Source organism: Gobio gobio (assembly GCF_949357685.1).
Source record: "Gobio gobio genome assembly, chromosome: 11".
Lineage (NCBI taxonomy): Eukaryota > Metazoa > Chordata > Actinopteri > Cypriniformes > Gobionidae > Gobio > Gobio gobio.
The window spans coordinates 42,850,683-42,867,379 of NC_137104.1; the positions used below are offsets into that span (position 1 = coordinate 42,850,683).

Here is a 16,697-nt window from a genome sequence, read left to right on the forward strand (position 1 = left end):
TGTCTCTCTGTGACACTTCAGCAGCTGATACTTGTATTTTTAAGGGTCCTGTTGGTTTCCCTGGTGATCCTGGCCCCCCTGGTGAAGTTGGACCCAGAGTGAGTAGAGCTATTGTTATTTATATACTAATACATGACACTTAAAGTCAACATGAATTCTTTATACGTTCAAAAATGTTTGACTTTCTTTCTGACTTCTCTTACAGGGCCAAGATGGTGCAAAGGGTGACAGAGGAGAGGACGGAGAACAAGGAGAAGCTGTGAGTGATCATTTTCCTGTTTATGAAGTGCACATCTTCCTTATGCATACTGGGCCTTATGAGGTGTTGATCAACATATGTTGTATTTACTTTAGGGTTCACCTGGACCAACAGGTGAGAACGGACCACCTGGACCTCCAGGAAAGAGGGTAAGAGCACCTTGAGCTTGACCTAGAAGAGAGTCATTCATAATATTATATTTACATACAATTACATTTACATACATATTAGCACCCCTGGTAAATATTATCAAAGATGGCTGTAAAAATAAATCTGCAATGTTTATCCTTTTGATCTTTATTTAAAAATGCACAAAAATCTAACCTTTCATTGAAGTAAAAGAATTGAAAGTGGGGGGTAAATCACATTATGAAATAAATGCTTTTCTCCAAAACATAATTATCGGCACCCTTTTATTAAATACTTTTCGCAACCCCCTTTTGCCAAGATAACAGCTATGAGTCTATAATGCCTGATGAGTTTGGAGAACACCTGACAAGAGATCAGAGATCATTCCTTCACACAGAACCTCTCCAGATCCTTCAAATTCCCAGATCCATGTTGGTGCTTCTTCTCTTCAGTTCACCCCACTCATTTTCTATAGGGTTCAGGTCAGGGGACTGGGACGGTCATGGCAGAAGCTTCATTTTGTGCTCAGTGACTCATTTGTGTGTTGATTTTGATGTTTGTTTTGGATCGTTGTCCTGATGAAAGATCCAACGACGGCCCATTATATGATTTCTAGCAGAAGCAGTCAGGTTTTGATTTTTTATTTGTTGGTATTTGCTAGAATCCATGATACCATGTACCAAGATGTCCAGGACTTCCAGAAAAAATAGGCCCACAACATTAAAGATCCAGCGGTATATTTAACCGTGGGCATGGGGTACTTTTTATCCCTGTTTGCACCAAACACATCTGGTGGGTTTGCTGCCAAAAAGCTATTTTTTTTAGTTTCATCTGACTATAGAACCAGGTCCCGTTTGAAGTTCCAGTTGTATCTGACAACTGAATATGCTGGAGTGCTGGGTGAGCAAGTAATATTTTTCCTGAAACCCTCCCAAACAACATGTGGTGATGTAGGGTTGTTAGATTTTTTTTAAGGCTTTCTGACCCCAAGACTCAACTAATCTCTGCAATTCTTCATCTGTGATCCTTGGGGAGTCTTTGTCCACTCAAACTCTCCTCCTCACCGTGTATTAGGACGATATAGACACACGTCCTCATCCAGGCAGATTTGTAACATATTTAGTTGATTGGAACTGCTTAATTATTGCCCTTATGGTGGAAATTGGGATTTTCAATGCTTTAGCTATTTTCTTACAGCCACTTTCTATTTTGTGAAGCTTAACAATCAGAACTATATTCTTTGGTTTTACTCATTCTGATGGATGCTTAAGGGAATTTGGCCTTTCTGTTTCCTCATATTTATACTCCTGCCATAGTGCTGTGATAGTCATAGCTAGGCAATTTCATGATCATAGTCACCCTGGTGTGCTAAAAAAATTTTTTAATATTAATTTGAATATACTTGAGAGATATTTTACTCATTACATTTTTTATAGGTGCCAATAATTATGGCCAACGTGTTTTGGAGAAAAGCATTTATTTCATACTTAATTTACCCCTTAATTTCAATAATTTTTTCTTCAATGAAAGGTTAGATTTTTGCGCATTTTTAAATAAAAGATCAAAAGGATAAACATTGCAGAATTATTTTTACAGCCATCTTTGATCATATTTACCAGGGGTGCCAATAATTCTGACCACAACTGTATTTGATATACAATACATATTATACAGGATCTTACAAAAAGGCATATTTCTGGACTCTAAATTGTGTGTTAATGTTAATATTTTAGGGTCCTCCAGGTACAAGGGGACCAGAGGGTCGTCAAGGAGAGAAAGGAAGCAAGGTAAGACTATATAATTGAGAGAGACTACAACTACAAGAAATAAACAGGCTTTCTGTAGTTCTTTTCCCCCTGTAATCTTTCTGGGGTTTTTTTCCTAGGGCGATTCAGGTGCCCTTGGCCCTCCAGGAAAGACTGGCCCTGTGGGGGCACAGGGTCCACCAGGAAAACCAGGAACTGAAGGTCTAAGAGGGTTGCCTGGATCAGTGGTACGAGATGACAGTTATCCAATCAGAATTGTTTATTTTTCTGTAAAAGTACTGTAATCATGTCATATTAATCAAAATGATCTACTGATAAACAGGGTGAGCAAGGTTCCCCAGGTGCTACTGGCCAGAAAGGACCCCCTGGACCTATGGTAAGACCTTCTGCATTATCAACGGATTGAGTATTGAAAATACAAGAATTAATTAAAGGGGTCATGAACTGGCTTTTTTAATTTTTTTATACTGTTGTCTGAGGTCAACTGTTGTCTTAGGTCAACTTATGATGTTTGCGTGGTTTTTACATTAAAAAACATGATAATGAATAAGTAATAGGCTATTTATACCCTGGTTTTGAGCCTCTCTCGTGGAACCCTCGTTTTTATGGGCGTGCCGCACTGAAGACTTGGAAGTAAACGGCCACTGCTAATATGGGATAAGCTTTGCATATTATAATGAGCGATCGGCACTCCCGTGAGTACACGTGAGGAATTGTTTTGAAAGCGTGTGGGAAAACGGCTCGCCCACAGGGCTCGCAAAATGTCTTTATCAAACAAACACAATGATTTATCTCTCATCCACCCGCGATTAATTGGAATGTTATTTTGTATTACTTGGCCTGCCCGATCGGTGGATATAACCGCGAACCGTGCATCACTAACACACACACACATGGCTCAGTGCATACTCAAACAACAGCATGATCAAAACTTCCGCAATTTTTTTACCTTCAAATATCAAGTCAAGTACCGCACATCAAGAAAGGAATGTTATAGCTCGTCTGGAAAATGCATAGCCCCGGGACATTGGGCTTTGCGAGCCCTGTGACAGCCGTGGTAAGTTATGTTCAGTTAGACACGTACACATAATCAATAGATATCAAACGATATGTAACAATGCAATACTATCACAAAAAAAAAAATGTTTACTCACATAAGTGTGTTGCTTCATTCATTCATGTAATCTGCAAATCCAGTCTCTTGTTTACAAACTAATCTGTGGTGAAATGAAGGAACAAATGTGCAATGTCTTGCCCACGTGAGCTGGATATTCATTAAAAATAAAGTCATCCATGCATTCATAATATTGGAATCCGAATTAAGTTTATGCAGCATGTTTATTGCTTGGAAGTTCAATCCGGTTTAGCTCCATGTAGGCCTTTGTTATTTATCTATAACATCCCATGCACAAATTGGTGGGCGGGGCTACAGAATCAGGTGTTGTTATTTTCTGTTGAGGCAGTGTTTCACCACTCTCTGACTTCATAGCTTGGCAGATTCTGAGATCGAGCGTTTTCTGGACCTGGTGTCAATAAAGGCTTTTCTTTGACTAACAAGGATGTTTTCAGCTCCGAAACTTACAGAATATTCTTATATCACGATGAACTTTTATATATCAAAGGCTGAATGAAAAGTTGATTTCTCAATTCATGACCCCTTTAATGAACTACTATTATAATTTAATGTAATATATGCATATATATTCAGTTCTAAAATGCTTTCCCCTCTTCTCACAGGGTCCTCCAGGTTTACTTGGTCTTCGTGGTGACCCTGGTGCTAAGGGTGAGAAGGGACATCCAGGTATGCTTGGTCTGATTGGGCCTCCAGGAGAACAAGGAGAGAAGGGAGACAGAGGCATGCCAGGACCCCAGGGATCATCAGGACCCAAGGGAGAAACGGTACGTGAAGTCTGGTCAAGTCTGCACATCGAAATAAGACCGCAGGAAAATCTACATGACCATTTAAAATTTTGCGCATCGTACAATTGTTTTTAAAGAAATTAATGCTTATATTCAGCAAGGATGCATTAAATTGATCAAACGTGACAGTAAGAACATTTATAATGTTACAAAAGATTTCGGTTTAAAATCAATTTTCTTTTGTAGCATTTATTTTATTAAAGAAGCCTGGATGAAAATGTATCACCTTTTCCACAAAAATATTAAGCAGCACATGTGTTCAACACTGATAATAAGAAATGTCTCTTGAGCATGTAATCTGCATACCAATCATATTAGAATGATTTGTGAAGGCTCATGTGACACTGAAGACTGGAGGTCACCTACCTACAATTTCTTAATGTGTTTTATTTTAGGGTATGTCTGGAGGAAGTGGCCCTCTTGGCCCTGCAGGTCCTGCTGGTTTGCCTGTAAGTAAACTTTCCTCTCTATTTCTCAGTTTTGTAGAGCTGTTTATCATACCAAATTCTGAATTTTCTGGAACTATGAGCACCCAATTGAGCTCTGAAGCACCAAAATATAGTCTCAAAATATTGGTCTGTTTGATTAAAGCTAAATGGATGTGATGTTTCTCACAGGGTCCTAGGGGTGTCAAAGGAGCTAAAGGTGCCACTGTGAGTAACCATTTTTGAAATCCTTCCTTAAATATTTGTACCTAACATAAAATGTCTATTAATGAGAGTGATATATCATGAGCCATATTATGTGAGGTAATGTTTAAATAAAGCGTTATACATAGTTTCTGTCTTATGTCATACTTTTCAGTAAAATCTTATCTCTGTTACAGGGTGGAGCTGGTCCTAAAGGAGAAAAAGGTGTACAAGGACCACCAGGACAACCGGTGAGTGTGTTATCTACAGTACAAAACACAGGATGTTGCACAAGAAACATTCGGCAGGGAAATCATTTAATACAAAAAAACATGCAATCATTTAAGCCACAGATTTAAAGGAGATCAGCACATCCCAGAGTTCCTGCGTCCTTGAAATGCAGCTGAATTCATCTTTTGCTATAGGGTCCACCTGGTGATGTCATCCAGCCGCTGCCCATTCAGATCCCCAAGAAGTCCAAGCGCTCCATCGACGCCAGCAAGATGCACTCTGAGACTGACACTGAGGCTGCCGACGCCACGGGCACAGAGTTCCTGACTGGCAATGAAGGTATGGAGGAGATCTTCGGCTCGCTCAATTCCCTGCGCCAGGAGATCGAGAGCATGCGCTTCCCACTGGGAACGCAGGAAAGCCCGGCCCGCACCTGCCAGGATCTCCACCTCAGCCAGCCAGATTTGAAAGACGGTATGATCATCATTGTTATTACACGATTGACACATCCCATGACCAATGCATTTCGCATTCCAATCATTATGGTTATTTTATTCAGGTGAGTACTGGATTGATCCAAATCAAGGCTGCGCCCGGGACTCTTTCAGAGTTTACTGTAACTTCACTGCCGGTGGAGAGACGTGCTTGTATCCCAGCAAAGCAGTAGAGAATGTAAGAACTTGCAGTCATTCACCTTTATACGTTTAAACATTCATAAGACATCCACTTCTGAAATCTGGATTGATCTGATTGTACGAATCCTGTTTAATTTGTTCAAAATTATCCTATAGGTGAAGATTAACTCTTGGCCAAAGGAGAAGCCTGAGTCCTGGTACAGTCAGTTTGCAAAGGGCAACAAGGTGAGTTTATGGCCTCAACGCTTTAATATCAGATCCAACTAATATGCCAAACCAAAAGCTCTTATCTCATGATTATGGTCAAGCTTAATATATTTTGAATCATGAATTAATGCTTTCCGTTGTGTCGTAGTTTTCATATGTTGACACGAGTGGAGAACCTGTAGGTGTAGTGCAGCTGGGATTCTTGCGGTTGCTCAGCGTCCAGGCCCGTCAAAACCTAACCTACCACTGCCACCGATCAGTGGCCTGGGCTGACCTCACTACCGACAACGGTTACCAGAGGGCGCTACACTTCCAGGGAGCCAACGATGAAGAGCTGAGCTACGAGACCAGCCCCTATATCAAAGCCCTCATCGACGGCTGCTCTGTAAGTTTCCTCATGCTATTTCAAAACTAATAAATGAACAATAGATTTCAAGATGTTTATGTGCTATTAAATACAAGCTAACGTACCTGCACAAATCATTTTAAGTCATGAAACTTAAATGTTTCATGTTTTTTTTTTTTTTTTACACTAAATTAACATTAAACGTGCATTAAAGTACATTCATTGAATGTAACATTATCAATAATGTTTAATAATTAATATTTTAGTAATGTTAGAAGTCTCTTATGCTCACCATGGTTGTAATTATTTGATTAAAAAAATCCTGTGATGGCTGTAAAGTTGGATTTTTCAGTGTTCTTGTCACATGATCCTTCACAAACCTTCCTAATGTTGATTTGGTGCTCAAGAAACATTTCTAAACCACATTTTTAGGATCCTTTCATGAAAACAAAGTTCAAAAGAACAGCTTTTATAGATAAATATTTTTAAAAAATATAAATGTCTTTGCTGTCACTTTTGTTCAATTTAAAGCATCCTTGCTGAATAAAAGCATTCATTTCTTTTAAACAAATGTACCCCAAACTTTTGAATTTTAGTGTATAACCAAATACAATATTATTAAAAATGTTCAGTTTGCTGGGTAGTTTGTCCGGTACAATTGTCTCTACTCATTATTACACAGTTCTTTTTTCATTATCTTCAGGTATTCTGTCTCTCCTCCTAAGTATTTCTTTCTCTTTTTTTCTCTCTGCAGTATCGTAAAGGTTTGGACAGGACAGTGCTGGAGGTGAACACACCTCAGGTGGAGCAGCTCCCTCTGCTGGACATCAGGATCTCAGACTTTGGGGAGGACAATCAGAAATTTGGTTTTGAAGTGGGACCTGTCTGTTTCCTGGGATAAACACACACATGCTGAGGGCAAGGGGAATACAGTCACCGATACAAACACTCACACACAAACATACTCACTTAATCATGCACTTAAAACCTAGACATAAAACCAACACTATAAAGACATTTGAAATTACATGTAAGAAGTGGGACACATAGATTCATACACACACACATACACATGCACACAGACACATTGTTGTGAAACAAAGTTGCACACAAAGTACACGCCCAGGGAAAAACACTCCCAGCAACGGATGGACAACAAGAGGAGAAGAGAGCCATTCTCGCAGGAGAGAAGAGATTGACAAATATTCTGTCAAGTAACAGAAGTGTGTTCGAGCAGATACTGCTGGCCTAGAGCGGAAGACCCTCCCGTTTCGGCCCCCTCTCTCCTACAGCTCCCCTCCCCACTGTTTCTCTTCCGAGACGTTCCACTCTTCCTACCTCCATGCCTGATCAATCCTTTTTTTTTAGTCCTGTGCAGAGCTCCGCCCCTTCCTCGCCTCCTCCCTTACCTTATAGAATAGAATGCAGGTGCAAAATTTAAACTGAGGAACGGAAGCCGAGCATGAAAATTACATTAGAAGGTGAAATTGGAACGCGTTTCTGTGCCGTCAAAAAAATCACACCAGCATTGTAACTGTACTGAATGACTTGGGCCATATGAAATCAAAGCCATTAACAGTGTAAAATTGTAATGAATCTGATAATGTTGTACATGTATTATAGGGTAAGAAAATCTGTACGTATTTTCGAATATTTTTTTTTAGACATGCTGCCAACTTACCAGTCCAGTATTTATGGTGAAAGTTAAGCTGATTATTGTTTCACTACAGGGGCCTTTTTTACAAATTTGCATTTTATCTGCACACAATTGACCCACAGCATTCAGTATCGATGATAAACCAATCTGTTTGTCACCTTAGACCTTTCGTGTGAACAGTGTTCAGGCTGGAATTGTGCATTAGAACCATTTGTACAGAAATATTTTATTGTATTTATTTTGTGAAACAAACAGGTGCTCACAAGAAAATGACCAACACTTGCAGTACAAAATGTGGTATTCATCTGTAATTATTTCCTGTAGTTTTTTTCATCAACCTATTAAATATGTAAATTAAACCCCAGAAAGCAAATCTGCCTTCTCTGTATGATATATATACTTGCTTGTGATCAGTTCTTGGTGATAATATCGCATTGTTTCAATGCATTTCAGTCACGAATAGAGGTTTAGGAGAGTTTAGTGCAGGTGGAGACGACAAAAAAAAATGACGGAAAAGTCTCGAGATTCAGACAGCAGTGGAGAAGGGACAGGAAGAGGGAAGGAAACTGATGGTGGTTTGTTTTTTATGTATATTTTTTGTTTCTTTTTTTAAAACATGGAGAGGGGAATGAAATGCTATAAAAATTATTTGTGAATTAAAAGTTGTTTGTGTGGTTTTCTCACAAGGACAATACTGCTAGGATTGTTTTTGCCGGTGAAAGACAAACATCTGTCTTTAAATAAAATATGGTGCTAAAACTTGTTTTATGTAAGTACTTCAAAATCTGTTTGTGTAATATATAATCTATTTAAAGAGCTGTTGGACTCCTTTGTTGTTCTTTTCCCCGTTTGTTTCCTGTTGTCATGGTCACATGGTGCTTTAGCTAATATATGATCTGCCTCATTCTTCTGAGCCAAACTCCCATTTTCACCTTTCAACAACTTCCCAGCACAAGTCTTCTCATGTCTTAGTAAAACCATATGTAATTTGGCCACTTTCATTCAAACACCTATATTTAAAAAAAAAAACATCATCTAAACGCTCAGTTTTGTTTTCGCTCTATTAATCTGGGTTTTGAACTGTTAACTGTATTAATTCTTTGACGATGTTGTTTGGTCCAAACATTCCCATTAAACCACACATCAACACATTTCCTCCTGTGTCAGCTTAATTGTTTTTAAAAGTGGGTATTACATTTTCACATTTTAATTGTATAAATATAGAATTTTCATTTATTTGTTGCATTGTACACAATATTTTACAGCAATTAAATTACATTTATACAAGGACAATTTGTCAGAGATAAAGGCACTGTGTTGGTGAACACTTTAGAGACTTTTAACAATGTTTTCAGCCAATGAAGAGTCCGCCTGTATTGATTAAAGAGAAAAGTCCATGTCAATTCAAAACAAATTGACGACAGCATATTTCCCAAACAAAATCATACATGTTTTTCTGCTGAAGATGCTGTTCAGCAAGAGATCAAGCTTCTTACCAGCAACTTCAATGCTGACTCCAGTAATATATCGACTGTCATCAGAAGCCAGAAAGGCGCACGCGTCAGCGACTTCTGCAGAGACAGAGTGAAAGAGAATTATATCCAAATATATATTTATACACTATATTGCCAAAAGTATTGGGACACCCCTCAAAATCATTTGTCATGGCCAGAGATGTATAAAATCAAGCACCTAGACATGCAGATGCTTCTACAAACATTTGTAAAGAATGGGTCACTCTCAGGAGCTCAGTGAATTCAATCGTGGTACCGTGATAGGTTGCCACCCATTGGTGAAATTTTCTCACTACTAAATATTCCACGGTCAACTGTTAGTGGTATTATAACAAAGTGGAAGCAATTGGAAACAGCAACTCAGCCACGAAGTGGTAGGCCACGTAAAACCACAGAGCGGGGTCAGTGCATGCTGAGGCGCACAGTGCACAGAAGTCACCAACTTTCTAGTCAATAGCTACAGACCTGCAAACTTCATGTGACCTTCAGATTAACTCAAGAACAGTGTGTAGAGAGCTTCATGGAATGGGTTTCCATGGCCGAGCAGCTGCATCCAAGCCTTACATCAAGTGCAATGCAAAGCATCGGATGCAGTGGTGTAAAGCACACCACTCTCTGTTCTCTGGAGTGACCAATCAAGCTTCTCTCTCTGGCAATCTGATGGACGAGTCTGGGTTTGGCAGTTGCCAAGAGAACAGTACTTGTCTGACTGCATTGTGCCGAGTGTAAAGTTTGGTGGAGGGGGGATTATGGTGTGGGGTTGTTTTTCAGGGGTTGGCTTGGCCCCTAAGTTCCAGTGAAATTAACTCTTAATGCTTCAGCATACCAAGACATTTTGGACAATTCCATGCTCCCAACTTTGTGGGAACAGTTTGTGGATGGCCCATTTCTGTTCCAACATGACTGCGCACCAGTGCACAAAGCAAGGTCCATAAAGACATGGATGAGTGAGTTTGGTGTGGAGGAACTTGATTAGCCTGCACAGAGTCCTGACCTCAACCAGATAAAACACCTTTGGGATGAAACAGGCCTTCTGGTCCAACATCAGTGCCTGACCTCACAAATGTGCTTCTAGAAGAATGGTCAAAAATCCCCATAAACACACTTCTAAACCTTGTGGAAAGCCTTCCCAGAAGAGTTGAAGCTGTTATAGCTGCAAAGGGTGGGCCAACTCCATATTAAACCCTGTGGATTAAAAATGGGATGTCATTAAAGTTCATGTGCATGTAAAGGCAGGCGTCCCAAAACTTTTGGCAATATAGTGTATATACATAGTGATCATCCAAACCAATTAGAAGAACCCTTTTGGTGTGATACTCACAAGTGCATTCATGAAAATGTTTTTGTATAATGAAAAAAAATACTTACCAGCAGGCTCTCCCATCCTTCCCATTGGAATGATGGAAGTGAGCTGAACAGAATAACCAAAATAGTATTTAAAGTTACTATAAAAGTGGCTTTAATGCGGTAAGATATCTTGTAATGGTCTGAAAAAGCAATAAATTAATATAATACAAATGTTCAGATCCTTCAGTAAAGTTCAAATCACGTTGCATCTAAGAAAGAACTCTAAAAGACTCGTTCATGTGCACAAATAATCAGCTCATTTTATTCATTTGAAGACAGAAATATTCCTCCTTACTTTATTGATGACTTTCTCTGGTACTTTATCTGTCATGGGTGTAGCGATGAACCCTGGCAGGACACAGTTGCAGCGAATACCGAATCTAAAAGGAACAAAAAAAAATTATATTAAGTTATAAAAATAAAAAAACAGAACATAAAGAGACATGGGCTACATGCGAAAGCTTATAAATGCATCAAGGCACGTCCAAATCTAATGCTAGCTACATTTCCTGTATCCTGAGATGCCTTCATCTGGTCAATTTTTGAAGGCAGCATAGATGTATCCTTCGCTGCCTTTGATATCCCACAATCCTGTGCTTTCCATTCCGTGACAGTTGAACTAAAAAATAAAGATGGCGCCTGAAAGTTGCAGTTGGTGGTCTGTTTGCGTGTAAACGTACATTTTGTATTTTTGATGTCATTTCTAGTGAGAAATGACTATTTGTAGTAATTAAATATTTGTTTAGTTATCACCAAAGTTCTCTTTATTGTGCTGTAGATCATTAAATGGAAGCCTGTCTGAAATCAGTTTCATGAAGTACCTTTGAAAGATACCTAAAGCTGCCTACAAGGTCATTGTCTGATAAGGCAGCATGGCAACAAGTTAGCTGCCTAATGATCTCTCTTCATAAAAAGCTCAACCATTTCCATGTTTACAGCCCATTACTAACACATAAGCAGCACCACACACCCTAAAGCAAAACATAAAATGGTTACAATGCGTTTAAAAACTGCAGGTCTGTAAATGTGTTCCAGTCATAGTAAAACGCTCATACCTGCTGAGCTCTTTGGCTGCGGTTCGAGTGAGTCCCTCCACTCCTGCTTTAGAAGCAGAGTAATTCACCTGGCCAATATTCCCAACCTAAAGCCAAAGAGAGAGACCCTATGATCAGAAAATGTTAAATGTCCAACAGCATGATAGCGCTATACTGTTAATGCTTGACCTTGCCCACTATACTGCCCACAGTGATGATGGAGCCCTTCGCAGCTCCGGCAGAAACTAAAGCCTTAGAGACGGCCTGAGTCAGAAGGAAAGTCCCCTGAAAGAGATCACGAATACAGAAGATCAGACACAGACTTGCACAGATTACATTCAAAAGTTTCAGAAACACTACGGAGAAGGGGACAACCTTAATGGAAAAAAAACTATTTATACACCACCATTTTAAAGTTTAAGGTTAGTAAGAATTGTTTTGTTCATTCAGCAAGCATTAAATTGATCAAAAGTGGCAGTAAAAACATGTGCTCGCAGAATTATCAGGCACATTGATTTTCTGATCTGGTCATATTTTACCAATTCCAAAACAACTTTAATCTTAATAACTACTATTAATTTTGTATTTAATCATTAATAAGTGATATATAATTGTTCATGAAGGCTGGAAATGAAAAACGCCTTATATTCAGGTGTGCAGAATTATTAGGCACGTTTTTATCTTTATCTATATACATTTTGCTTGCGTCAGAAAATAATTGTTTTAGAATTTTTTTAGAAGAAACTTGTGTGTGTTTCTTGACAAGACCAGAAATCTTTCTGCAGGTCACAACATTTTGCACATTGTTACACAAGGATTGTAAACTTTGTGTTACTTCTGGCAAGAGAAAGCAAAAGTTTTCCCCAATCCACTTTTTTCCCAAACAGTGACCATCTCTGTTGTTTTAAATGACTGTATCTATATCTTTTTTTTTTTTATTGCTAAGACACTAAACCTCTGCACAAAATTCTCAATGGCCTAAACTAATTTATTGAATAATTCACTCTTTCTGCAAAACCTTAAACACATTCTCACACACTAAAACACATTTCGCACCGCGATGCACATGTGTTGCAAAACGGTAAATGCAAGCAGCAAAAGTCAACACACACTGACTCAAAATTGTTCACACTTGTTTCTAATGAGGTGATCGAACACATTAAATATAAGCCAGTTCAGAGTGCACATGTGGCGCGCACGGTGCACTGAATGTTGAGACCAATAACAGATGGATACTATGGAAGATGGAAGAGGATGAGGATGAGAAAGAGCAAGGTGTGATAGTTATCAAAGCAGGATCCGGCAAACTAGAGGGGTTTTCCCTTTGCCTGGCAAGAGAAGACATTGCCTGTCCAAGTCCTCAGGCCAGACCCAACACAAAGACATGACGCTGAGGCAGAATGAACCTCTCATTGACTTTGATTTTGCAGTTTCGCTCTTTTAAGTGTACAGTAACTTGCTTCTTTTCAGTTTTTTTTTTTACCTTTTGCATTTGGACTACTGTATTTTTACAGTGTGCAAGTTCTGAATATACATACATTCAATAATATACAATATTCAATACAATGCTACACTTGCAGTACATACAGTATACCATATATTCACCTTACTTTGTTGCGATTACTATACTTCTTTACATAATTCCAAATTTTGTTTACTGTATACAATACACATTTATTCTGTAACTGCATGCTTTGGATGCTGTGTTCTCCATTTTTTGATGTAATGTCCAATGAATGATCTGTAGTGTTTATATATTGACTGATGTGTGTATGATCTGAAAGCATTGTTTGATTTTGAGTACAGATTAAATGGTTTTGAGCCGATTGTCTGATTTTGCCAGAAGAGTCAGGGGTTTTGTGAATGAAGGGAGTCTTGTGAATAATGTTATGAGAAAATGGGAGGTCTTAGCAAAGGTGGAAAACTGTAAACACAACAGTGAGACTCTAGATTGTAGTACCTTGAGGTTGACTTCAATGACTTTGTCAAAATCATCTTCTTCCATCTTGAGAAGGAATTCATCTTGCGTGATCCCGGCTGCATTCACACACACAGAGGGCGGCTGGAAGTAGCGGCACTGTAAGAAAACAAGATAAAACTGCATGAACCTTCTGGTTTATTATTCGACCTCTACAGGAGAGCCCATGAATGGAATAGACACACATCTGTCCTACCTGTATACTTGTCACTAGTTTCTCCACACTGTCCTTTAATGACACATCCACCCCCAGGGCCATGTGCTCCTGACCTTTGTGGTCACGTGACAGGAGCTCCAAGGTCTGATTGGCTGATTCCTCATTGCGGTCAGCAACTACTACAGAAGCACCTTCAGTGGCAAATCTCTGACACACGGCTCTGCCGATGCCACTGCCACCTCCTGAAACAAAACAAAAACATGACTGCTTTATTAATCTTATCAATACATCTCTGATACATACAAAAACGTACTTCCAATAGATTTCCTTAAACTTGAAAATGACACATGCCCTAAATATTGCATAACATAACCATATTAATGGTTAAACACAAAGCTAAATGCATGTCATGTATTCTGTTCGATAAAGACTCAAATCAATATTGTAACTGTAGCTTTTAATGTTGCATTTCTACAGACTCAATCTTTTGTTTAAATCATTCTACACATAATCTAAACAAAGGTGTTTTCACGAGCACTGAAAGTGAACGCTATCTGTATATGACTTGTATAACAAAAGTGTTCAACTATAAAATGGTATTATGACTTAAATTATACAAAATATATATGGCCATTAAGACAAATGAAATGTTTAAACTCTCACCCGTCACTAATGTCAACCTGGATATGAGACGAGAGGACGCCGCCATGACGGTCAACTGTGTGCTGTAGTACCTAATTATGTCCACTAGAGGACATTAAATTACCACTTATATATTTTTCCATGCTTCTCCGTCACGACCTCTTGACTTTCAGTCATCTTGAGGGTCAACACAATTTGCACAGATAGTCTTCTTAAAGGATTAATTAATACAATTAAATGGATTCGCTTACATTTATGTCGGTAAAATCATGCTTTGTATGAGTTTAGCAGAATGTTGAAGCAGCTGCTGTTGGCAAACCTCTGGTCACCCTACAGGAGCACATACATTACCTGGACGAAACATGCATGGAAATGATCAGATCATTTTACATTTCTGTCGTCATAAGCTCCGCCTATTTTATATATAATTTAACGGAAACGTTTACTGTTGTTGCTACTCGATTTCAGTGAAATAAATTGTCCAGCACATAGGCCTATTTCACGAGGTAAATGTTAATTGGGTATTCATGTAGTCTGTAAACTACTTCATTTTACAAATTTAACAGAACTGAAATTGCATTGCATTGACACTTTTTAATAAGTAAACTAAACAAGGACCATTTTTGAGTGTAAAGATTGCAGTTACTGTCGATTGGAGAGAGGGAGTGATAAAGTGCTTGGTAGTTAAAGATAAAAGTATTTTTTTTTTTTTTACATCAAAAAGACAGATTTATGAAACGAGGTATACTATGCCAGCTAGGAGCACTGTGAGAAACTGAGAAACCACACTAGGGTAATTTACAAATGCTCAATACCGTGACTGACCAGAAGAGGGCAGAAGTGTACAACTGGGGGGAAAAATGACTCCCTCTAAAAAGTCACCTTTTTATTATGAAAAGAATACACCAGCATATTTTATTTTATTTTATTACATTTAAGTCTAGAGCAGTGGTAAACAACGGGCTTCAAAAAAATTCCAAGGGACCCTCAATAAATCTTAAACTTATTTAAAATAAAATGTAGATATAATTTAATAATAATTTGATTGTTATAGCCGACACAGAAAGAGCTTTATTGCCAAGTATGCACACACACACACACACACCCACACACCCACCCACACCCACCCACACACACACAACAACAACAACAACAACAACAACAACAACAACAACAACAACAACAACAACAACAAAAAGAAACTTGATCATAAAAATAAGTGAAAAAAAATAAAATATATCTATAAAAATAAACAGTAAAAAGACAAAAAAAAAATACAGTATATATAGACAGTAAATGTAGGCTACAGGTATTCTATAAACAAATTATGCAATGGAATGTGAATTATGTACATAGTATATATATCATTTATTAAATATATTTTTATTTTATTTTATTATTTATAATTACATTTATTTTATACAATTTATAATATTTTAAAGTTACAATTTTTAATAATTAATTTCTTATTAATATAATTATAATTAATAATTAACATAATATTATATAATTAATACATATTATATAATAAATAATTAATATAATTTATTTTGAACATAATATAATTTATCTAATTTTAACTTTTCTGCATATTTTGCTTTCTATATCAAATGTATAAACTACAAAAAGCTTTAGTTTTTGTTAATTGAAAAGGTTTGTTCCTAGGTGAAATACTTACGAGAAACATAAAGAGCTTTAACACAAAAGGGCTTCTGGGCTCAGGAGTGATAATGACAGTGAATAAGCTCCACTGCACCTGCTCTGAAACACAAACCTCCGCTGTGCGTCTGGGGAAATAAACAGAACAATTAACGACGGTCCCTTGTGGCTGTTGGAGTAAATGCAGTCAGAGTGTTTTCTTTCTGCTGCTTTTCTACCCTAATGATATCATTCACCACCAGATGATTACGAATAAAACTCTTCAATGAGTCCGAGGCAAGTTCAAAATATTATTCTTTATTAAAATGAGCAATAATCTACAACAACGGGGAATCAAACATTTATACACATCCACATAAAAGCAGAGTTGATTTTCATCAATGGTTCAACCGTACATCACAAAATCATTTCAATGAAAAAGGTGCTCAATTGAGGGGAAGGGAAGAAAAACCTGGTGAAAGACAAGAAAAGTGTTTACATAGTTTCTTTTATGCTGGATTATCACATTATTATTTCAAGACTGGTTGACGTTTACCTCTGTGGTTTCGTTTGTAGTAGAAGTATATGCAGCAAAAAGAGCCACAATA

At 37.9% G+C, this 16,697-nt stretch overlaps 2 protein-coding genes across 2 annotated transcripts in view; one reads left to right on the plus strand and one right to left on the minus strand.

Moving 5' to 3' along the window:
• col11a2 (collagen, type XI, alpha 2) overlaps positions 1–8,597 on the plus strand; it is a 40,793-nt gene extending 32,196 nt beyond the window's left edge. Inside the window, exons 51-65 of the mRNA XM_079830245.1 lie at positions 45–98; positions 206–259; positions 355–408; positions 2,122–2,175; positions 2,274–2,381; positions 2,477–2,530; positions 3,892–4,053; positions 4,470–4,523; positions 4,692–4,727; positions 4,901–4,954; positions 5,129–5,408; positions 5,494–5,606; positions 5,726–5,794; positions 5,925–6,161; positions 6,877–8,597. Coding sequence (XP_079686371.1) covers positions 45–98; positions 206–259; positions 355–408; positions 2,122–2,175; positions 2,274–2,381; positions 2,477–2,530; positions 3,892–4,053; positions 4,470–4,523; positions 4,692–4,727; positions 4,901–4,954; positions 5,129–5,408; positions 5,494–5,606; positions 5,726–5,794; positions 5,925–6,161; positions 6,877–7,023 — 1,530 coding nt within the window. The 3' untranslated portion in view covers positions 7,024–8,597. The remainder of the gene's footprint in view (positions 1–44; positions 99–205; positions 260–354; positions 409–2,121; positions 2,176–2,273; positions 2,382–2,476; positions 2,531–3,891; positions 4,054–4,469; positions 4,524–4,691; positions 4,728–4,900; positions 4,955–5,128; positions 5,409–5,493; positions 5,607–5,725; positions 5,795–5,924; positions 6,162–6,876) is intronic.
• hsd17b8 (hydroxysteroid (17-beta) dehydrogenase 8) lies at positions 7,993–14,834 on the minus strand. The gene is made up of 9 exons (XM_079830244.1): positions 14,473–14,834; positions 13,849–14,051; positions 13,635–13,751; positions 11,864–11,959; positions 11,696–11,781; positions 10,936–11,020; positions 10,662–10,704; positions 9,276–9,350; positions 7,993–9,150 (listed from the first exon to the last, which is right to left on the minus strand). The coding sequence occupies exons 1-9, from the start codon at positions 14,516–14,518 to the stop codon at positions 9,131–9,133; spliced, it is 771 nt and encodes a 256-aa protein (XP_079686370.1). The 5' UTR covers positions 14,519–14,834; the 3' UTR covers positions 7,993–9,130.
• Between the last annotated feature and the right edge of the window lie 1,863 nt (positions 14,835–16,697).

What these genes read in the sequence shown, in the direction of transcription:
- hsd17b8 (XM_079830244.1), bottom strand. Translation starts at nt 14,518, where the DNA reads ATGGCGGCGTCCTCTCGTCTCATATCCAGGTTGACATTAGTGACGG. An exon ending in TCATTGAAGTCAACCTCAAG is followed by an intron (nt 11,960 to 13,634) that starts GTACTACAATCT and finishes GATCTCTTTCAG; the next exon opens with GGGACTTTCCTTCTGACTCA. An exon ending in AGTCAGCATTGAAGTTGCTG is followed by an intron (nt 9,151 to 9,275) that starts GTAAGAAGCTTG and finishes TAATCAATACAG; the next exon opens with GCGGACTCTTCATTGGCTGA.